General features: G+C 39.4%; 1 protein-coding gene across 2 annotated transcripts in view; it reads right to left on the reverse strand.

The window, feature by feature from the left end:
• Positions 1 to 4,469: 4,469 nt before the first annotated feature.
• CLMN (calmin) overlaps positions 4,470 to 24,666 on the reverse strand; it is a 105,792-nt gene continuing 85,595 nt past the window's right edge. For both annotated transcript variants that reach the window (XM_067462978.1, XM_067462979.1), the window contains 8 exons: positions 22,162 to 22,352; positions 20,185 to 20,378; positions 15,680 to 15,762; positions 13,439 to 14,710; positions 11,095 to 11,282; positions 7,341 to 7,401; positions 5,649 to 5,713; positions 4,470 to 5,189 (listed from right to left, as the gene is read on the reverse strand). In XM_067462978.1, the coding sequence (XP_067319079.1) occupies positions 5,027 to 5,189; positions 5,649 to 5,713; positions 7,341 to 7,401; positions 11,095 to 11,282; positions 13,439 to 14,710; positions 15,680 to 15,762; positions 20,185 to 20,378; positions 22,162 to 22,352 (2,217 nt within the window). In that variant the 3' untranslated portion in view covers positions 4,470 to 5,026. The remainder of the gene's footprint in view (positions 5,190 to 5,648; positions 5,714 to 7,340; positions 7,402 to 11,094; positions 11,283 to 13,438; positions 14,711 to 15,679; positions 15,763 to 20,184; positions 20,379 to 22,161; positions 22,353 to 24,666) is intronic.

Genomic DNA, 24,666 nt, shown 5'->3' on the forward strand with positions numbered 1-24,666 from the left:
AGTTTAAAGGTCTTCATTGGCAGCCCTTCTTTCAATCCCATCACCATTGGAGATATGTCTTGTCAAGGTCTAAGCGAGGGCCTTTTTAGTGGCTGCTCTTTTTAGGGTGGCTAGGTTGATGCAGGTTGCAGCTATATTCTAGAATTAATGAAGTTTGGCATCACTCTTTAACTGCCATGGATAAATGCCAATGAATCGTTGGAGTTGGAGTTTTGGTAAGGTACCAGCGATATTTGGCTACAGACCTTGTAAAACTGCAACTCCTGCGCTTATTGTTTTCCTTCTACTGAGCAGCATCAGTGTGGTCAAGATGGCAAAAGGTATTAATGAGAATAAAGCAGACAAGCTAAGAGAAACAGCAGCAGTTTGCTTTAGCTACTATAAGTTATTGGTTTCATCCAATGGGTGAGGAAACCCCAAAGGAGAGTTGTACTTTTTATTTAGGGCATTAACATTTGCATCCAAGTTTACAATATAGTTGAACAGCATATGTACAACAATCAAGTCCTGCATGGGCACCTCAAGAGATCTACAGAACATTTGGGACAATGGATGTGTTCAGGTTGTATGGGCTGAGAATCACTTATCTGAAATGCTTGGGACCAGAAGTATTCCATACTTTAGATATTTTTTTTTCAGATTTTGGAATACTTTCATGTATATAATGAAATATCATGAAGATGGCACACATGCATAAACCTTAAATTCATTTATGTTTCATGTATATCTTATACACATAGCCTGAGATTTTTTACACAACTCCCTACATCTTAGCCATTATGGGCTGTTCTGGATGGCACTGATAGGGATTGAATCTAAGAACTTAATGCAATTGCTAGTTCCAGCTAAAGCAGACTCTAATGCAGGCTTTAGCTGCAACCTTGGGCCCTCCAGGTGTTTTGGACATCAACTCCCACAATTCTTAACAGATGAGATAGAGGCATCTTTGCTTTCTACAGGAACACCTCAGCAAGTGAGAGTCAAAAAGTGACAGGCAAAAACTCAGAATAACAAGCCATGGCTGGTACTGAATGAGAGACTTCACCCTGGGCACACAGAAGACTGGGCAACTTGGAAGGTGCCGAGCAGATTGTGTTCTGACACCATGAGATGCAGAGCCAACCTTAAGAAAAGGAGCCACAAAGTGGAGTCCACAACATGTGAGTGTGGAGAAGAGCAGACATGCACAATGGAGGACCTACTTACTTACACCAGAGGCGCTTCCAAGTGGCCAGCTATTGGTCAAAGGACATTTAATATAATGCCAAGTTTTTAAACTTTGTGTTTTTTAAATACATTACAACTGTACCCTTGGTTTGCTTGTGATACGATAAATAAAAATAAATTTAATGCAAAATATTATTAAAAATATCATGTATAAAATTAACTTTAGGCTATGTCTAAAAGTTGTATATAAAACATAAATGAATTTCATGTTTAGACTTGGATTCCATCTCCAAAATACCTCATTATGTGTGTATATGCAAATATAGGTATTCGAAAATCCTCCCCAAAAACACAAAATTCAAAGCACTTCTGGTCTCAAGCATTTCGGACAAAGGATACTCTACTTACAATGTCTAATAATTTATTCTCTTTCAGAAAATGCAACATATTTGCAATACAAATATTTGCAACATAAATGCAATAGCCTTCCTTCTTATGAGACAGAAGGAAGGCTATTCACTACCCTTGTGTTATATCAACTGCATGTCATTTGGGGCAGTAGCTGCAAACTATGCAGGGTTTGATCTGAGTAATCTCCTGCTTGAATGGCTCTGGAATGGCGAAAGGAACACTAGGGATGAGGAAATAACAATATATAGTCATCCTTATTTTCCTGGCAGAGGAAATCTTTTTGGATGGCTATCAGTCGCATCAAGCAGCGAGGCAAACAAGTTCAAGGTGCCATGTTACTCTTTCTAGATGGCTTCCAATTCTAAACAAAACACTGTGACTCACAGCCAGTTTGGGGGCAGGAAGAGCTGTAGACAAATATGCCTGAACAATTTCTTTTGGTGATCAGGACGCTGGCCAAAACCAGAAGTGCATGAGACAAAAATTGACCAATTTATGTTATTCAGTGAAGGTCTCTTCCTGCAGAGCTAATGTGATGTAGAAAGAAAGCAAGGAGTCTGACTGCTATGATTTGCATAGACTGGGCATTGGGAATGTATTTCAGGAGATTTTGATGGATCAAGTAATCTGAAATGGCATGGACAGACCCAAAGGGAAAAGTGTGTTATCATATTTGCCAATTGCAAGGAAACCCAAGGCAACAGTAGCAGTTGTCTCATTCCAATACTTGATCTTACATATGACTACTTCTAATGGAGGTAGACATGTCACTGATTCTCCATCTTTTTCATTATACTGGTACAAATCAATCACACAGTGAACCTGGAAAATCAGGAAGTTTAAGCATATTTCAGCTACAAGAATTTCAAACTAGAAGAATGGGCCGTGGTCCAACAGCAATGTGTTCACTATCCTTAGTCTAAAAGAAGCTCCACGGTATGGATCAGCTGTTTATCAGGAAGCAAATAATGAGCTTAAGGGCTGCAGTCTAAATCTAGTTTGGCTAGACATGTCATTGGCAGTCTGCCTTGTAGTATCAGATGCACAGAGCAAAGATGGCTATTGCTTTCAAGCACCTTTTCTAAGCTTTCCAAAAGCATCTGGCTGTCTCAAGCTAGGAGCCAAATTGGTGACCTGATGGACCCAGGACTGATCAAGCACTACATTTCTTACATTCTTAATGCCTGCATGAGGGCATTCTGAATTTTTTTCTGAGCATTCCTAACCTTCAAAAGACAACTAGTTGCTTTTCTGGCCTGTGTTTGTTGAGCTGATCACATTCATGTAGGAATATCTAGATGAACAGCTCTGTAGTTCAGCTGGGACAAATAAAGTCATATTGCAGTTCTAGTGCTGGGTAATTATCATGGAAATTCAATTGATTGAATTTTTCACTGCTTTTAATATGGCAGCATCAAGAAAACAAATGATCTGTTACTGGCTTGAAGTATAATACTATCAGACCAAGATGGCCATCAGCTAGTGGAAGCATTATTCTGCTGAAATCTTTCAGAATGAAGGGAAACTAAAAATCACATTAGGTGTACCTCAGTTTGCCCTAACTTTGTGCTGGCATTCAGGCTATGTTGCTCGGTTGGAGGAGTTTGGAATTCCTCTCTCTCTCTCTTTTTTTTTTTTTACTTTCCTGTCTTCAGTTTTTAGCTAGCAGAGATGTGAGAAGATCTTTGGGCTAAACTAGCCCAAGAAAATGTACTGGCAAATGGGCATTTGGTCATGGCCAGTCCTGAGTAGACACAGTGATGTGCAACAGTGATGTGCAACAGACCAGAGGTATTTTTGGCTCTTCTGGATCTGTATCAAACCATACATCCACACTTAGTAGTGATCAGAAGTGACTTCCAGGTTTGTTTGTTTTTTTGCTATTCCTGGGAAGAGGAAACACTATTTAGAAGCTAAAACAGAGCACCTGGAAGCTAACTTGCATCTTGCTCCCCCAAACAATGGAGAGGTCTACCGTGATCCCCAGTCATACCATAGAGAGAGAACACCTTCTGAATTAGGATGCTACTATTGTTTTTGCGTGCATTCAAGTCATGAGTTTTTCTGAGGCTTTGTCCAGGTCACCCAATGGTCTCCAGAGTCATAGTCCAACCTCAAGCCACTGAACCATGCTGTATCTCCTAGATTGATAGGATGCCACTGCCCATCTATAAAGTAGGGGGTTCTGCCCTCACTCTCCCTCCCATTCATAACTCAAAGACACAAGATTTAACCCCTATACATTTCCACTGAAAATTAATCAGGTTCCTCCTTCACTTTTGTTTATACCTATTTACTTTTCATATACATTAATATCAAGATGGCTAAACTGTGTTCTTGAATCACAGCACATATTACTGATGTAGCAAACGCTATGACCAGTTCTGATTTTTCTGTCATAACTTAAATTGCTCAACATGCTAGATCACTTTAAAAAAAAAACCACATAAATTTTAATCAAGGAATAGCAACCTTTTCCAACCACAAACATCTAATAGAAAGCTAACATTTTTTTTAAAAAAAACCCCACATACATACATAAACACATGTGCATTTGGCAGATGTCATGGCTATAGATAAATTAGAATTATAAGAATGATTTTTGAGGACTAGAACACTCAAAATCTAGGTTCCCCCTAAAAGATTAGACATTTTTAGCATTCTATAAAGCAAGGCACAGACATACAAAATTGTGAATTATCAGCTCAGTGACTTCATTCTATATAGATCTATCTATCAATATATAAATATATAATATATGTACACAAAGTCAAATGTGCTGGTTTTCATAATATATCAGGTTACAATAGTAAACAAATTAAGAACCCTCTTGGAATGAAATCTGAATTCTATCAAGGAAAGTCTCAATGTCTTGGGTGTTTCCCCCCCCCCCCCCAGGAAATGAAAATGATAAGAGGTGTATAAAATATGATGTGCGGATAAAGCAGACAAGGAGACATTTCTTTCACAATAGTAGAGCTTGGAAGCATCCAACAAAGATGGATGCTTTGTGAAGGATTCGTTTTTTAGAACAGTTAAAAAATTAATCCTTCACAAAATGTATTTTAGGCCACTGATATAAATGGTTTTAAAACGAGACTGAATAGATTCATAGACAATTTGGCTATCCATGGCTACAAATAGTGATGGCTCTCTGTTACCTCTAGTACATGACACAATATATCTTTGTATCCCAGTTGCTCAGGGACATGAGCAAAGTAGTGCTATTACCCGCAATCCTGCCCCTCAAAGAAATTTGGCTGTCCACCCTGAGAAGACAAAACCAGCCTAGATTGGTTTTTGGTCCGATCCCGCAGGGTTCTTTTTAGGGTCTGAACCCAGACCTTGCCATTTTGGCTAATGTTTCTTTTTCCTGAAGGATTTAGGGGGCACATAAACAAAACACATCAAGCTGCTATCTTTTATTATTCTGACTCACTCACAGAGATCAATGTGCGCTGCTAACAAGCTGTGGAAGGAGCATTAAGCAGTAGACAAGTACCCAGAGGAAAATTATGAAGTAAAAGAGCTCAGGTTGGTCTGTCCGTGAAGAAGTAATATGTGAGCTGGACTTTTCTGGAGCTTCTTTCTTTTCAGTGTCTTTTCTCTTCCTGGAAATAAAAGAGAGAGAGAAGAACAGATAACAAATGTGGACAGACTGGCTGAGCTCAGGACTGGAAGCACTACTTTGGATCTTGCTGCCTGTTTGATAAATGGGGACTGTTTTCACATGAAATGTTCTTTACTCCCATGCATGTGGCACCTTTGTTACCATCCTTTAGAAGGAGCATCTGGAATTTCAGAAGCTCATGGGGAGGTATATTTTTTAAAGCTGCATTTTACCCATGTGTATTTGTTATGTATTTCAAGAAGACTTCTTGGTAATCATGGGTGGCTTCCAATCAGCACCATTCATAGACATCCTGCCATCTTGGAGAACCCTCTCTCACTAGAAGTGTTTGGCTTTGGGGAGGACATAGTATATTTGCACTCAGTATTATTACATGAACACACCAAATAACTAAATACAAAAAGACTCAAAATACAAAAGTGAAGAGAAAAGTGCCCACCTGATAGAAGGATTTGTGCTTTCACTTGCAGTTGTGCTTATTTGTAGATCAGCACCACCATTTTCCTGAAAATATTTAATCCATAACTGTAACAACAATACAATCAAGTGCCTCAAATTGTCATGTATCTGACATAATTTTACATAAAATCAGGACAATCCGATCCCATCTATTTTGCTGGACTTCTTTAATGAATTTTGGAACAGTGTGGGCATATTGTTTTCAGAGTCATGATATATAAAGCATGTACCCTTTTGCAATTCTACCTATCCACTGTAGTATATATACTATGATCCCTATATCTGTGGGGGATACATTCCTGGACTCCCTATGGAAATGCAAAACTGTGGACTCAATTTAATGCAAACTCAATTTAATTGATGTCTTTTGGCAGAAGCATACTATAGAACTGGCATGGGCAAACTTCAGCCCTCCAGGTGTTTTGGACTTCAACTCCCACAATTCCTAACAGCCTACTGTTAGGAATTGTGGAAGTTGAAGTCCAAAACATCTGGAGGGCCGAAGTTTTCCCATGCCTGCTACAGAATTGTGATTCAGGACCTAGAACATATCTAGAACACCTCTCTAGCATTCCCAGGTCTTCCAGTGCAACCCTTGGTCAATGTCTGGTGGAAGTAAACCACGAAATCCTGCTGGATGACCTAAAATGTCTAGAGAAAATGTATTCAGTTTGACATGGGTAACTAAAAGCACAGGTACTGGTCCCACGAATACATGAGCCGTACAGCACTAACCTTGAATCTCTATGTGTTGTTTTAGTCAGCCATATCTCAGTCAGAGAGTAATTAGTGATACCATCTTATTCACTGGAATTGCATGTGTTGAAACACTGCATTTCCATGACTAATCAAGCCCAACAAAAGTAAGCTCCAATCTTCGATAAGTAACCATCTACGCAAATCATTAAGACAGAAGAACTCTCAACTCTGGGTTAAGAGCATATTTGCTAAGTTTACAACAGAAAAAGAAATCAGCTAAACTGGTAGGTTTAAGAGATATCTAGTGAATAAGTGAAGAGAATATTACAGTATGCTTAAATCATGGCGTTATACAAAACACATTACTCACCTAATATTTATATTCTTTCCACAAGAAAGAAGAAATAATACTTCTGAAATAATCTATTACTTTCTCCCACAACAGCTACAACCAGCCAACTGTAAGAATACAGTTATTCCTCTACATTTGTGGTTCTGATTTTTATGGATTTTATTATTAATTGATTTAATTTCTAGGAATCGCTTGGTCCAGTATTTCTATGGTCAACTTTCTCTGGTCATGCTGGAAGATCTGGAGATTTCTAGAGAAAACACATCTCTAGGAATTTCATGGTCCTCCAATGTGATTGTATGGATAGCTTCCAACAGAAGTTGATCATACAGTAATGCTGGAAGACCTAGAAATTCCTAGAGGTGTTCTTTTGGGTTTTAAAAAAGTGATTTCTTTATTCATGGTTTTTCACTTGATTTAAGATGACTAAACTGAGAAGACAAGGGAAAAAAACAGCTGTCAGGAACTGCAGTCCTATAGCCTGGAAGTAAATCCTGTTGAACATATATCAAACTGGACTTAAAATCCTAGGTATAACCAACCCAGGCTATTTAGCATAATGTTATCCAATGCTCATTTTGGAGGAATATTAATAGGAATGAAAAGAAGCCATGTACTTACCTTACAGGTAGAATCAGAAACGTATCTTTGGAAAACAACATTAGGATCACTATGGCTAATTCTGAAAAACATAAGTAAAACATTGTATAAGTATGGAATAATTTGAAAAGTAGCCATCTGCTAAAGTAGGTGTACCCAACCTAGTGCCTTCCAGATATGCTAGATGATGCTTCCCATCACTCCTAGCCAATGTTGTTGTTGGGATAGTGGTAGCAGTAACCCAGTATATCTGGAGAGGAGCAAACTGTAAATGGTTAATGAAATAAACAGGCCTCCTCTATTTGGATATACATAGATAAATTGCCTACCTTTGTACTGTATGGAGTACTCACATTATTCATATAAATTATTTTCTCAAGTGTAACCAAGATGCCTAAAATCCTCTACAACGAAGATTGAACAGACTCAGCCTAACTTAAAGGTGTTGTGGATCAGCCAATGGCTTTTGGGCCTTCTCAGTGGTGGCCACCCGTCTGTGGAATGCACTCCCCAGTGAAATCAGAACGACTCCATCTCTCCTCTCCTTCAAGAAAAAACTCAAGTCTTGGCTCTGAAACCAAGCATTCGGGCAGCTGGATGAGCAACAACTGTAATGACTTGTGAGAATTGTCAATGAAGATTCCTTGGACTGGAATTCTGAACTATGATTTGGATTTGCGGACTCAGACTTGATTGATATTTTAAGGGCCATTATTTTTAATGTATTTTAATGTATTTTAATGTGTTTTTACTGTTGACCTGTTTATGTTAATTGCTGTGCTGCAATTGTTCTTTGTTGGCATCTAATGATTGCCAATTGTAAGCCGCCCTGAGTCCCCCTTCAGGGGTTGAGAAGGACAGGATATAAATGTTATAAATGAATAAATAAAGAGCGACCCAATCCCCACATTCACATATGATGCTGGGATGTTGTAGACCCAAGGAATACATATCCCTCCGTATATTATTGGAGGGTTTTTTTTGTCATGTCAGGAGCGACTTGAGAAACTGCAAGTCGCTTCTGGTGTGAGAGAATTGGCCATCTGCAAGGACGTTGCCCGGGGACGCCCAGATGAATTGATGTTTTTATCATCCTTTTGGGAGGCTTCTCTCATGTCCCCGCATGAGGAGTTGGAGCTGATAGAGGAAGCTCATCCACCTCTCCTCGGATTCGAACCTGTGACCTGTTGGTCTTCAGTCCTGCCGGCACAGGGCTTCAACCCACTGCGCCACCGGGGGCTCCATATTATTGGAGATTATATCCCACAATTCATCACACTGGAAATATTGGTTAGAGTTCATAGAAGCTGTACACCAACAACATCTGGAGCCCACATGTTCTCCGCCACTAGCCACTTGCTGCTATGTAACCACTCCTCCCCCCCCCCCCCGCCCCACACACACTTTCTCTTTACACAAATGAGGGAGTATTGAGTGCAGGCAGAAAAGGGTATGATAGTGAACACTTTGTTGTTGTTGTTCATTCGTTCAGTCGTCTCCGACTCTTCGTGACCTCATGGACCAGCCCACGCCAGAGCTCCCTGTCGGCCGTTACCACCCCCAGCTCCCTCAAGGTCAGTCCAGTCACTTCAAGGATGCCATCCATCCATCTTGCCCTTGGTCGGCCCCTCTTCCTTTTGCCTTCCACTTTCCCCAGCATAATTGTCTTCTCTAGGCTTTCCTGTCTCCTCATGATGTGACCAAAGTACTTCAACTTTGTCTCTAGTATCTTTCCCTCCAGTGAGCAGTCGGGCTTTATTTCCTGGAGGATGGACTGGTTGGATCTTCTCGCAGTCCAAGACACTCTCAGAACTTTCCTCCAACACCACAGCTCAAAAGCATCGATCTTCCTTCGCTCAGCCTTCCCTAAGGTCCAGCTCTCACATCCGTAGGTTACTACAGGGAATACCATGGCTTTGATTAGGCGGATCTTTGTTGCCAGTCTGATGTCTCTACTCTTCACTATTTTATCGAGATTGGACATTGCTCTCCTCCCAAGAAGTAAGCGTCTTCTGATTTCCTGGCCACAGTCTGCGTCTGCAGTAATCTTTGCACCTAGAAATACAAAGTCTGTCACGGCCTCCACAGTTTCTCCCTCTATTTTCCAGTTGTCAATCATTCTTGTTGCCATAATCTTGGTTTTTTTGACGTTTAGCTGCAACCCGGCTTTTGCGCTTTCTTCTTTCACCTTGATTAGAAGGCTCCTCAGCTCCTCCTCGCTTTCGGCCATCAGAGTGGTGTCATCTGCATATCTGAGGTTGTTAATGTTTCTTCCAGCAATTTTCACCCCAGCTTTGCATTGATCCAGCCCTGCACATTGCATGATGTGTTCTGCATACAAGTTAAAAAGGTTGGGTGAGAGGATGCAACCTTGCCGTACGCCTTTCCCAATCTTGAACCAGTCTGTTGTTCCGTGGTCAGTTCTGACTGTTGCTACTTGGTCCTTGTACAGATTCCTCAGGAGAGAGACAAGGTGGCTTGGGATGCCCATCCCACCAAGAACTTGCCACAATTTATTATGATCCACACAGTCAAAGGCTTTAGAATAGTCAATGAAGCAGAAGTAGATGTTTTTCTGAAACTCCCTGCCTTTCTCCATTATCCAGCGGATATTGGCAATTTGGTCTCTCGTTCCTCTGCCTTTTCTAAACCCAGCTTGAACATCTGGCAACTCTCGCTCCATGTATTGCTGGAGTCTTCCTTGCAGGATCTTGAGCATTACCTTACTGGCATGAAAAATAATGGCCACTGTACGGAAGTTTGAGCAGTCTTTCGCATTTCCCTTTTTTGGTATGGGGATATAAGTTGATTTTTTCCAGTCTGATGGCCATTCTTGTGTTTTCCATATTTGCTTTCCATATTTGTGAACACTATGAGATGAAAATAAATCTGCCCAGAGTCCCTCACCCGGAGGTGAGAAGGATGGGATACAAATAAATCTCACTAAGTTACAGGAGAAAAAGTATGAAAGATAGAAGGTGTCAACATGAGTCGAAGTTACTAAAAGGCTAGGAAAACTGAAGGGTGGAAATTTCTTGAAAATTAATGACTAAAATAGAGGTAAATGGAAATAAGTAGAATTATATCAATATGACAATGTGTGTATTGTTCACTAAGGATACATCTACATTATAGAATCAATATATTTTGGCACTGTTTTATCTGCCATGGCTTGCTATGAGGTGGTATCCAACTGCATTAATTCTACAGATTAGATACACCCTAAATTTCTTTACAAGAAAAGCAACAAACACTTTGAATGATTTCCCCACAAAGTCTTTGAAACCATATTTTGCAATAATTTGGAATGGAAGAAATCCCCAATTAAAGAATCTTTTGCACAGGCAACAGTGTTGTTGGTTTCTTTTTGGGTGTATGAGGAACATTATATTTCTGTGTAGAAATATTGAAATGCTGTTTCTGTGCAAAACAATCAGACGCACTTTCTTTAAATATATGTAAAGCACATGCTTGAAGAGGTGAGTGAGTTTCACGTGAGAAAGCCCCATTCTGCTGAGTGATTGTTGCTATGACAGAAGCAATGGAGTCCATTGGAACAGTCAGTGAATGCAGCTGGGCACAAAAAGTTCCTTGAATATTGGTTGGATCACATCCTTCCAAAAAGCATTTGGTCACCCGAGCACTTGTCTAGGATTTCCTCCAAGGCGCCCAGTAAAATATGAGATGTGGCAGGTAAATAAGCTTTGCCTAGAAACAAGGCATGGAAAGTGGCAAGACAGGTTTTATGCTCAGAAAGCAAAGAAACAAAGAGCACCTTGAAAGTCCCTGATGGTCCACGGGTTCTTCTTCTTGCTTATCTAGTAACCGAGTAGAGCAAGCTTTTGGACTCTGGGGGTTTTCTCCTTGTAAAACTGCCTTGTTTTTCCGTTTCTCTTTCTTTTTACTTTTTTCTTCTGGCAGTTTTTTTTCTTCAACTGCAGTATCAAACTGGTTCACCACAATCTATAACACACACACACATTTAAAAAACAGTGTTAAAAGCCAAACTTCATATAAGCTTAAGAACACAAGCTTGTTTTTTAAGCTGAACTTATTTAGTGATTATTATATCTGTTTATATGTCTATTTCTGCCAACCTAGCAGTTTGAAAACATGCAAATGTGAGTAGATAAATAGGAACTGCTCCGGTGGGAACATCTCTCCATGCAGTCATGCCGGCCACATGACCTTGGAGGCATCTATGAAATTGAGATGAGTAGAGCACCACCCACCAGAATCGGACACTTTTACACAATGTTAAGGGGAAACCTTTACCTTATATAATAATAATTATAATAATAATAATAATTATTATTATTATTATTATTACTATTATTATTATTTCTTTTGTACCCCCCTCCATCTCTCCAAAGGGACTCGAGGCAGCTTACATATGACACAATGTGCCTAAAACAATGCATAAAATAAACACACAATACAATAAAAGATAAAACCAATAGCATATAAAGCAATAATTTAAGAGAACTAAACAATAAAAGTAAAACATAGCTACAAAAGAATCAGGAATAAATAAAATTATGTACAATAGATAATTGAAACACTTAGACCAGATGGCTGGAAAAGATAGATAATAAACAGATAAGTGGCAAATAAATATTTTAGGTCACAATAACTAATGTAACTTTCCAGTACACTGAGTTTAATATACTGTGAGTCACATGTCAAAAGGCCCTCTCACACAGCCCTCCAAACCATTCTTTAATGTCCATATAGCTACTTACTAAAACTTTGCATTAAAATGTTTTTTTTAAAAAATATTTCTACAAGTAACTTAAACAGAATTATAATATGTCTTAACTAGTGGGAAAGCTTGTGTCCTGGTGAGCCACATACTTCCTCTTTCTGCTGTCCAAATGCTAATTGATGATGGAAACCTCAAAGAAGCCCTCTGCTCCTTTCTTGTGTTTCCCTATCTTTAAACTGAACTTGTCCCCAAATAACAAGTTGGAGAAAGGACTGGAAAATGCTATCTGCCTCTAAGCTGATCTTCTCCTTTTGGGTAGATTTACCTATATATAGAATTTGATACTGTGGTGGTACCAAATGGAAGTCTTGAGATAGTAATGGAGGAGATACACTAAACAGATTGGTAGAGGCTGGCATTCGATTGGTTAGTTTTGACTAGACCCATTCAATCACTTGTTGGAGGAGGAGATAACACACGTATCAATTAATTCAGTATTTTCCAGACTCTGGTCTTCCAAATGTTTTGGACTTTGACTCCAAGAATTCCTGACCATAGGCCAAGGTAGCTCACTATGTCTTCACTTTTTTAACCATCGTGTTTATAGCTCTTTCTTGTTTTAACCTTGTAAGCTACATTGGGTCCATCTCAGGAGAAAGGTGGAATATACAGTAGAGCCTCACTTAGTCAACATAAACGGGCCGGCAAAACATTGAATAAGCAAAAATGTTGGATAATAAGGAGGGATTAAGGAAAAACCTATTAAACATCAAATTATGTTATAATTTTACAAATTAAGCACCAAAACATCATGATTTACAACAAATCAACAGAAAAAGCAGTTCAATACATGGTAATGTTATGTAGAAATTACTGTATTTACGAATTTAGTACCAAAACATCGCAATGTATTGAAACAGCTGTGGATCCGGGGCCCGGGGGGGACAGACTGTGTTGAATAATATAGAATGTTGGATGACTGACGGTTGGATAAGCAAGACTCTATAGTAAATGAAATGAAATTGTATACCCAAAAGGCTGATTGAAACTCTCATGGAGGTGTGCTCATTAGAAAAGTCAGGATTAGCTGCAATTCTTTGTCAAGTATGCACATGATGGCAAACCCAGGTGTACAATGTGCAAAATGATGATACAGATTTCCTAATACTCTTTCAAGAAAAGCAAACCAATCCATAGGCCTTTAAAGGTAGACAGTTGAGGAAAAGGGGTCTTGTACTGTTTGGTTTACTTTTATTCTTTTATTTTATGTTTTCAACTGCTTTTAGTTTTATTATCAAATGATTCCCCTTCTTCAAGTTAGCCTAAAGCATCATATACCTTCTTAAAAACTAACTGGATGTCTTCTAGTAAAAGTTAATACATTCATGCAAACAAGAGTAAAAACAAATATTACCACAGGGATAGCTGGGTGACCAGAATCCTTCTGAACAGAGGCTACACTACTGTTTGTTTTCAGGCACACATTCTTCCCCGCAGGAACAGTCTTGTTCTGAGAAGACTTCTTATGATTATGAGAATCTTTCTTCTGCTTTTCTAGTCCTTTATCCTCTATTGTTGCTGGCACATCCTTTGTATTGGTGTATAGACTTGACTGAAGAATGTCCTCCTCAAAGTTTAAACTATGTGTCTCTTTGTCAGCTAAGCAATTTACAATGAGCTCAGCACAGATTTTATTGTTTTCTGAAAGGGATGGATCTGGATCTAAGTCTTGGTTTGGTGTGGCAAAGGCATCCAGCACTTCTGAAATGGGAACATCATAGTGTGGATAATAGAAGAGGTCGTGGGGAATTACAGAAACTTTAGAAGTATTTGGCGGCTTCACACTCACTGACACATCTTCACTGGTAATATCTAGACTCTTGGGAGTGTTTCTGATTGGTAAAGAAAAACATTCAGATGGACATGATTTCTCAGAAGTATCGCTGAAATCAGGCTCATCTATTTCCTGGCAAGAATTAGGTATCTTGTTCTTGTCTGCCACTTGCTTTGCAGGCTCATGATTTTCTGGAAACTTTGATATTTCCTCATGCAACATTTGTAATACATATTTATGGGCACTCTCTTCCTCTTGAGAAACTAAAATCGGATGCTCAGGCTCCTTTGTTTGATGCTCTCGTACGTTTTTAGGTGAATTTGAAGTCCAAGGTAAGGAACGAGTCCTTCTCTCGGGTGTTTCTTTTGTTTCACTGGTTGGTTTTGACTCTTCAGTGTCAACTGGTTCAAGAGAATGGGTGCGATACATAAGAATGGTTGGGGAATTCTCCTCATTGTGTGTCAGGGGTTCACTCATCCTCCGTTGATTCCCTTCAGATCTGTTCACATTTTTGGTAAGAATGTCAGCATTAGGACCAGGCTGAAAACCAATAGGTTCTGTTATGGGCAGTGAGCTCGGCCTCTGGAGTTCTCCTCTCAAAGTCTCTGGATGATTAGACAGTGAGTGATCCTGATTATCATTAAGTTCTTGGTTCTCCTGATCGAGGGGTAAGCTAAGGATGTGGATTTTGGGTGGTGGTGAGTGACTTCTGTTTAGGACAGGAGTATATGTGTGTTCTCCATTTTCATTCAGAATTAAAACCTTCCCTTGTTTTTCATCCCCTGGTGACTCCTTGAGATGGACATAAGTAGATTCAACCGGAAACTCCTTGTCTAGATCTGAAAAATCTTCCTAAATGACATTAAATAAAAATAATAATTAACATATACTCATTTTTTAAAAAGACATTTATTATAAATAATTCTTTATTCAAGGATTTTGCAAGCTCAGAATTGAGATTGAAATAATTTCTCCTTTCTTCTATCACACTGCCACTAACTAGAAGCTATTACTCATCAGCTAAATAAAACAATTTGCCATTTATGCGTGATTTTACTTTTGAAATTTAACTCACAGCTTTGTTATCCCAAAAGTAACTTATACCATAGAACCGGATTGGATGTAACATACAAGTTCTTCTCTGTTCTAAGTCAGTTCAGAAATCAGTGGCTTAAAATCAATAGCGAGTTTACAGTGGTACACACCTCCTGAATCAATTGTTGAATAGTAAAGGCAAGACTTATGTAAACCTCATGAATTCAATGGGTCTTTCCTAAAGAGGCCTCCAAAAAAAAGCAACATTCAGTTATCTGGATGTCTTTTGAGGTGGTTTTCAAACTCTGGTCTTCCCAGCAGCATAACCAACAACATCAATTCGAGAACGGAGGCTATAACCATCTGGAGAACCAGAGGATGAGAACTCTTGATCTACTGCAAATGGCAGTAGCTCTCCAAGGTCTCTGGGTAATTGCAAATATTTGCTATTATCTTCTCACTGATAAAATGGCAATGGGGAGTGCCTCCAAAATTTATTCACTGCCTTTTAAATTGGTCTTGGGACATTCATAAGACAATTTATAATCTTAACTATCACAGATGGCCTCAAAGCCACCATAGCTTTTTAATAATAGAGTGAATCAGTGACATGTTCAAATTTTTAGTAGGCGAAGTAAAAAATAATGTGGAGAAATGCTGGCAATTAAAACATCTTGGCTTTTAAATCCATTCAAAATGATAAAATTACAACATCACTAAGAGTGTTTATGACAGAATTATACTTGCGAGGGGGAGTTTAGGAGTGAGGGAAAGGAAAACACATACCCTTTCCAGTTCTGGGAAATGCTCCAAAAACTGTGCCACATAGGTCACAATTGACTGTTCATCGGGTGACTCAACCATGATGTCTGGGGAGAAATGATAACAACGATTGTCTCACTGACTAAGGCTTATAAAAACAGCTGTGAATCAAAGTGTACTTGTGAAAATGACAGCATACGGAATATAGATGTTACGGAATCATAGAATCATATAGATGTGAGAGATCACAAAAAGTATCAAGTCAATTCTCCAGCAAGTGCAAAACTTGACTGCTAAAGCATCCCTCAGTAAAAGCCATCTAGCCTCTATGTTAAAACCTCCAAAATAATTTAAGCCCCTGCTAAACAGCACTTATCACTAAGAGGTTCTTCCTAATGTTAATGTTCCTAAAGTCTGACTTGGCCACGGTAGTCCACACTTTGGTTACATCCTGCTTAGATTACTGCAACGCTCTCTACGTGGGGTTGCCTCTGAAGACTGCCCGGAAGCTGCAGCAAGTCCAACGCTCAGCAGCCAGATTACTAACAGGTGCTGGGTACAGGGAGCACACCACTCCGCTGTTACATCAGCTCCACTGGCTGCCAATTAGCTTCCGAGCACAATTCAAAGTGCTGGCGTTAACCTATAAAGCCCTAAACGACTCCGGCCCTGTTTACCTCTCCGAACGTATTCTCCCCTACGTACCATCAAGATTACTAAGAACGTCTGGAGAGGCCCTGCTCTCGGTCCCACCGGCCTCACAAGCGCGCCTGGTGGGGACGAGGGACAGGGCCTTCTCGGTGGTGGCCCCGCGACTCTGGAACTCTCTCCCACCGGAGGTAAGAACCGCACTGTCTATCCTGACGGGTGAAGACGTGGTTGTGGAGACAGGCTTTCGATGAATGAATGAGACAGAACCCTGGGATTGTGGATGGAAGATGAGGTATACTTGTTTTTAATATGACGACTGACCACCGTAGTTTTAAATATAGTTGTTATTTTAAACGTGTTATTGTAATTATGAACTATGATATTTTACTGATTGTATGAGACAGCACCCTAGGATTGTGGATGGAAGATGAGGTATACTTGTTTTTAATATGACGACTGACCACCGTAGTTTTAAATATAGTTGTTATTTTAAATGTGTTATTGTAATTATGAACTATGATATTTTACTGATTGTATGTTTTTATGGCTGTAAACCGGGCTGAGTCCCTCTAAGATGTGAGAAGCTCGGTATAGAAAACTTTGAAATAAATAAATAAATAAATAAAATTAATGCCCTCAACTTTATCTTATGGTTAGATTCATAATGGTGCCTTAATTTTCTTTTCCAAGTCCATCCAAACTAAAACTAATTTTCACCATCCTGGAATATACCAATACACACCCAATACAGTGCGTCTCTGGTGTTTCCCTTCATTCTCTGCATGGTGAATATTAGTCAGATACAGGCCCCTTCTGTTCAGGAAATAAGCTTACTTTGAGGCAAGAAAGCATTATTTAAGAAAACAGAAGCAAGCTCAGTTACTGTCAATGAAGGCAAGCATTGCAACCACCATCATATATTTATATCTAGCACAGTTCAATTTTTTTGTACACTGTGCTGTCACACGTTGGGCCTGTAGCAATTGTCTATTAACAGGACGTGATCTTTATGTGCCTAGCAGGACGCTGGGGTGCCTCGGCTGAGAGGCCCTATGAATTTCCCTATACAAAGTCTTTAGAAGCTTGGAAAGTTTAACAAAGTTCTTTATTGGTGCAACTAATCAGTCAAATACTTCTTAGATCTTCAACAAATCAACCAAATATTTCTTAACTTGTCCACAATGGACAGGCAACTAGCTTCATGAACTGTTTCTTTCTTCTATGAGGGAAATCCTTTTGACCCCTCCCTGGGCAATCTGTCTTTTAGACTTAGCTAGCGTGGGGCCCTACTCCCGGTTCCAATTTGCTTTATGAGTACCCAAGTAGACCTCACCGGCTAAAACTTGGAAGATTTTCCAGCTGGAGTCCTTTGGATTTTTTCCACAAATGCTGTGGATCTGTTTCTTTAACCCCAACAAGGGCTGTGCTGTATTTCTTAGTAAAGCTATGAGAATTGTCTTCCCCAGCCAAGCTTGTAAGAAACGAAGCTTTTCTACAGGAGGGAAAAACTCACACGTCCTGTATTTGGGTTTTAAACTGTAAGACTGAACAAACTGTCCCCTTTCCCCCTCCTGAACCTGGGGAAAAGGGCAGTTCCAAAAGCCCCAACGATAGTAGGCAGGCTGCTAGCCTATGACTGCAATCTGGGGAAAGCTGCTTAACTGCAAAATGCCTGGCTAACAGAAACACGTGCAAACTAACCAGGCATAGAAAAAGAAAATTTAGCTTCTGGCACAGCTGTGCCAGCACATACACTATTCCCTAATAGTCAAAATGCGGTATACGTCATAATAGGAAAAGAGGAAAAACACAAGACAGACAAATTGATTTAATTAGGAAGGTTGTGGCCTTGAGTTCTGAAGATTTGAGCAGAGCTGTTAATAAGAGTTTGTTTTGGATGCCTCTTATTCGCAGGATCTTCATATGTCAAGGACAACTTGACAAACATTTGCAACAACCCACAGTACAAGTACTTAACAGCACCTCTGAGACTAAATAATGTTTTCAACACAAGCTTTCATGGACCACAGTCTACTTCATCAATTGAATTTGATGATCATTAGCATGTACACTGAACTATATCACTTAGGACATCATCACAATTGAACATTTTTCCACTTCAATCCACTTAAAATGCTGTGACTCCCTCCTGCAGAATTCTGGAGTTTGTAATTTAGGGAAGGGCCTTAGAACTGCTCATCCAGAGAAACCCTGGGCCTCCCTAAACTACATGCCTCGGAATCCTACAGAAGGCAGTCACAGCATTTGAAGTGAATTGAAGTGGAAAAATGCTCAAGTGGGATGAGGCCCTTAGTCTCAAAAGTGCTCCTAGATCCCTCACTTCCTTCTTATGTCCCAGAAAGCACACACACACACACAAGATTCTATTGATCCATCTGTATGATTCTATTGATCCATGGGTGCACCCACATCCACCCAAACACATATATAGTAGTACACAAAATGCATATTTTAGCATATATTTTAGCAAGGGGTTTCAGGAATGTTAACTATCCAAAGTGTTCAGGAGAAATATTTCAAAGGAATATGTTGTTGGGTGAGTATTTGTTCTTCAGTTTCAAAGCAATTTGTCTGCTTCTTTTACAAGAAGAATTCCAGCAGATGTAGGGGTCAATTTTCTTTCCTAAAGCATTTGATTCTGGTTTTGATTTACTTTTTATTTTTTTAATATTAAACAATGCAGGTCTCCCCCATGACCTTTTTGAAAGATGAACATTTGTGGACATTTTCAGAAGAAGCAATTTAACTCCCATTTTGGCCAGAAAAAAATGTGGTCTGGGGAAATGTGGAGGGGTCTTGTGGCCACATAAACAAAAGGCCACACTTTACTCATAACACACTTGTTTATCAGCTTAAGCACCACAACAGTGTGTTACAGAACTTAATAGCTGAATATAGCAAGTAGACAAATATTTAATTCTGCTTTTAATAATGTGCGATTTAGCATGTTGTATTTTATATTTCAAATGGTATGATAATTTTAATGTGAATGTTTTTACTGGGACTGCGCTGGGACTGTGATGCAGCTGGCTGGGAGTCAGTTGCATTAAGATCACTACTGACCGAAAGGTCATGAGTTCGAAGCCAGCCTAGGTTGGAGTGAGCTTCCGACCATTCTGTGTAGCTTGGTGTCGACCTTTGCAGCCTGAAAGACAGTTGCATCTGTCAAGTAGAAAATTTAGGTACCGCTTATGTGGGGAGGCTAATTTAACTAATTTATGACACCATAAAAATCTTCAGCAGGCAAACAAGCAAATAATGAGGAAGTACTCCATCAGTGTCAAAAATGGTCGGTAAAGCCACAGCTCCCCTGGTGGCCAGAATACCCTCATGAAAGCTGGAAAGTTAAATAGGCTCTGTGTGTCTGTCTATATATGTTGTGTGTCTATGGCATTGAATGTTTGCCATGTATATATACATTGTAATCTGCCCTGAGTCCCCTGCGGGGTGAGAAGGGCAGAATATAAATACTGTAAATAATAATAAATAATATTATGCAATAAAGGCTGTTGTTGTTGAATTTCTGAATAGTTCTTGCAATGTGTGAAATAACTCAGTACGCTTTCACTAGAGCATTGGTTCTCAACCTGTGGGTCCCCAGGTGTTTTGGCCTCCAACTCCCAGAAATCCCAGCCAGTTTAGCAGCTGTTAGGAGTTCTGGGAGTTGAAGGCCAAAACATCTGGGGACCCACAGGTTGAGAACCACTGCACTAGAGGATTAAGAAAAACAAGCACAGCTCTCTTAGGGGTACCAAAGGGTTCCCAAATGGGTCAGTGCTTGATTTGTCTGCATTGTTGCCTTTGGAGCTTATAAATTCAAAGTGCAAGTGGAAGGCATTCTAATATGAACAGGTTACCTTCTGGCTCCAGCAATCTGGGAATACCAAGATGGTCTTGCGCAATAGTAAAGGCATCCTCTAAGTTTTCCTGGGCTGTTTTTTCCAAAGCTTGCTTCATGTCCACCAAGTTAGAATCTATTGCTTTGATGACAGCCAGAAATGCAAGGCCACTTCGCCAACTGCTGGCAAAGTCCTGAACTGCAACGCCATACCTAAAGAAAGTAGGGAGTGACAAAGAAAATGTCTTCAAAGCTCCTGTGACATGCAACAACGATTGCAATGAAATTGCTTTCAGAAAGAGAAACTTCTTCAAGTTGACTCTATATTTGGCTTTCTATAAATAAATTGGCTCACAGAAAGTACCACCAGGGATCCAAGAAGTGTGAAGATTCAACATTGAAGGCTGAGGGTTAACATTCAAGCTTCTCTTATTCAAAATGTTTGGGGCCAGAAGTTTTTCAGATTTTGTATTCCATCCAAAAAATAATTTTGGAACAGAGTGCCTATATTTGCATATGCATTGTGAATGACAGGTGAAGGGAGAGATAGTCCAATCCACAGTCCATCCCTACTATTTCCAGTTGTTGAGGGAAAGACAAGAAGTGGCAGAATTCATCTTATATAAAGCTCCTTCAAAAAACAGGCATCTCAGCTAATTTGACTATACCAGGGACAGAAAATATATGGCCTCCAAAGTCGTTTCTTGGGATGCACCACATATCAGAAATAGAATTTTTGATGAAATTTTTTTTCAGGAGCTAATGCAATTTCACCACATTATTGCACCCTTGGGCTGCTTTATGCTCAGAAGAGCCTTTTTTTTTCAGCTGAGAAATCAACTGGTTTTTTAAAAAGTGCATTTTTAGTTAGAAAATAATCATATATATCTATATGTCTATATATATTTTCATTCATTCTCCATGGCAGTTAACCCCTCCTAGATTATACCATGGCCCTTTCTTTTTGGTTTCTTTCACAAGGAGAAGACAGCAGCAAGATGAACTTTCTTGATAGTGAGTTCATGGATTTTCGGATAACTAAATCATAGATTCCAACTGATACAAAAAACAGGCACACCTATTCTAATGTTACTATGCATGCACACCTATGGATTTATGCACTACAATGGGATGGGTAGGCAGAGGGAATGGTATAGTTAAGAACAACTACTGCATAGATATCAGGAAACATTGTTTAAAAATCCATATGTATGTGTTCACGTTTGTGTGTAAATATTTTTTTAAATTATAAGAAACTACAGGCAGTCCCTAAGTTATGAACAAAATAGGTTCTGCAGGTTAGTGCTTAAGTTGAATTCGCATGTAAGTTGGAACAGGTACATTTTTCAGTGTAACTACAGCCAAAAATATAGACATACAATATTAGCTTTGGATAGCACAGGGAAGGGTTTTGCTGTGCCCTTCCCTGTTCAGAAGATTTTATCACACTTTCAGTCCCTGGGTTCAATGGATTTTGAAAATTTTGGCTGGCTCTTGAATCAAGAATAGCTGCTAAAACCTTTGTGGAGACACCTTTCTTCCATGATAACTCTTTCAGGAGTGAGTTTCCCTCCCTAGGGATAGATTTCTCTCACTTCCTGTTGTTTCACCCCCATTCTTAACAAAGAGTCATTTCTAAGTCAGATGTTTGTAACTCATGGACTGCCTATACAAGGAAATAAAACAGAACAAGGTTTTCTTTTGAATTTGAACAGGTTGCTTTTGACTACTTATTTCAGAATCCTCAGGCCCAATATGTTCCAGTTCCTGTTATCAACACAAAACATTGTGGCAAAGAATAGAACAGAATAGCCCATTGCAAAGTTCAACCTAGCTGGAAATGAGCAAAACTGCAATTTATTTTATTATTGGCACTAGATTATTCTCTGAAATATTTTTCACACTGGAAACAATTTTTTTCCCCTTTTCATCAGCATAGTGTGCAGTTGTGATGAAAAATTCTATTATCCCCCCCCCCCCCAAGGAATAGACTTACTTCCTTGTTTTCCTTTGAACCCAGGTTAAAATGGCTTTGATGGCTTTCCGCTGATCCTTCACTCCAACGGACATGCTTCTCTCCACATTAGGCGTGTTGGGATGGGAGGTGTCTGAATCAGGGCCACTGGGCCCCGATGACAGGCTAGAAGAGGAAGAGTTCCTGTTGAGGTTGCCTGTGAGTTCCTTAATCTGTCAGGGAAGAGAGGACAGTTAGGGTCAGAAACAAAGAATCCATCATTCCGCCACACTGCCTTCAGGGTAGGAAGCACAATATTCAATTCTTCAGACAAATAACTGCTTGCAGCCATCACAAAAAAGTCAGTTCGTACAAACTAGCCCTCAACTAAACACCAGAGGTCATCTGCGGTCAATTTCATGCCATCTGAAAGTACTTGTCCCTTGATAAAATACAAAAAGGGAGCTCATGTTAGTCTGGGCAGCTGGATTCTATAACCATCATTAGATTCATTTAATAATGCCTGCTTTTAAAGGTTAATTGAGCAGCTGCTTTTAAACCAGAAGTTTTGATGGTATGACTCTGTCCAGAGCTCAGAACAGTTACTTTCTTAAAACTATAACTCTCTGAAACCCCAAGCACGATGCGACCAAGCTGGCAGGGGTAGGTGGGTTCTGGGATTTGCAGTCCAAAAAAGGAAACTTTTTAAATATTGATTCTGGCTAAGATTTCTTGAGGTCAAGCTTTGTGCCATTTTGAGAAAAATGCAAGAAAAACTCTTGCAATGCTTTTCGGGGTAACATCAGAATGGCATAACCATTTGTTGCCGATGGCACAGTATTAATTCAGATTTAAAATTTTACAATGCTAAATAGGAATTTTTATAAGTTGATGTTCCTTCCCTTTACAAAAGAAAGTGTGTCTAGGAGAGCAAAGATGGCCAACCAATAATCCTAGGACCACATTATGTTGCAACATGACTTCTTGGAAACATAGGAATGGAAGGGACTGGTTTTCAACCTAGTTTCAGAACCCCTCTATAAATGATCAATTCATATCAACTGGAAGTTGACCACAGAATCACACTGAAGGACCTAGAAAATGGCACGAGAGAACTTTTGTTTTGGTCATGTGTAGATTAACAGCAAATACAACAATCATGAATAATCAAACCTGCAACTCCATCGTGAATTCTGAGAGTAGTATCCCTAGCTCTGTGCAGGCTAAAAATCCTGCTCTTTTATTTTGTGGTTATGAGATCAACAAGAGACTATGGTTGTACAGACTCACCTAACCCAATGCTAAATTGCCTCTCCTCCCTTTGATTGTTACCATGCTTGAATAGTATGGTTGCCTAACTTCTGTTTACTAAATAACAACATGCCAGGTGCAGGCTGGCACCATAGTGAGGACAAACAGTACATTTCTCTCAGAAAAGAACTGTCATTCCAGTCCAAAATCCAGCATCCTTTTATTTACTAAACAACAATAACAAAATTGCCTGATATCATATTTGTACTGCTTTTATGTAAATTTCACACTTTGCAAAATTCTTGCATGAAAGTTTATGCTGCCATGCTTGCAAGTTTCTAGAGATGTGAAAGCTTAGTGGGGGAAATAGAAATATTCAGAAAAAAAAATTTCTTTTTTTTGGGGGGGGGGGGGGGGCGGGAACGGGACTTTTTCCCAGAAAAATTAAAAAAAAAAACAGGAGTGAAATTTCATTTGGAATGATGAATGAAATGTTTACAACAATAATATTCAAATATTTAATCTCCCACATTATTATTTTTAAATGATGGAAAAAGTATTGAAGATGCCTCTGGCTGAAATATAAATTTTAATAATTGTTGGATAAAATTAGAAGGATAGAACATACTGGACGAGAAGTGTACATACCTGTATGTGCGAAAGTATGTGTTGAGTGAGTAGTTGACCAGTGAGTGAATGTAAAAGAAAGTAATAAAGAGAAGGAATATCAGTGGAGAGAGTGGTACAAGATGTGTAAAAAAGAAAAATAAGGGGTGGATTTACGTATTTGAGAGGATGTCGTGTTAAAGATGGAGCTGTCTCTGCTCCTCTAGAGACTAGGATACATGGAGCAATTGATTCAACCTTCAAGAGAATAAATCCCATTTAGGTCTTAGGGAGAACTTCCTAACTATATTAAATGTTCAACAGCAGAATATGCTGCTTCAGAGTTTGATGGATAGTGTATTTCTGCATGACGTAATGGGGCTGGACTGGATGACCCTTGTGGAATAAGCTTCCTTAGGGTTGGGTGGAGTCTTCCGCTTTGGGTGTTTTAAAATAGAGACTGGATGGCCATCTGTTGGGAGTCCTTTGATCATGACTGAATGGCCCTTGTGGTCTTTTCCAGTTCTATAATTCTAAGGGGGTATTTGCTTGTGTACATAGGAATGAAGGAATTGATGGCTGGATTGAGAGGAAGAAAGAGTGTGGGATGCCTCTATGTCACTCAGTGTTGACTTCAACCCCTTCCATCCATTTATTTTGTGTAGTAGCCTCTTTTCCATCAGAGGTTTC

The sequence above is a fragment of the Anolis sagrei genome, chromosome 1, assembly GCF_037176765.1.
Source record: "Anolis sagrei isolate rAnoSag1 chromosome 1, rAnoSag1.mat, whole genome shotgun sequence".
NCBI lineage: Eukaryota > Metazoa > Chordata > Lepidosauria > Squamata > Dactyloidae > Anolis > Anolis sagrei.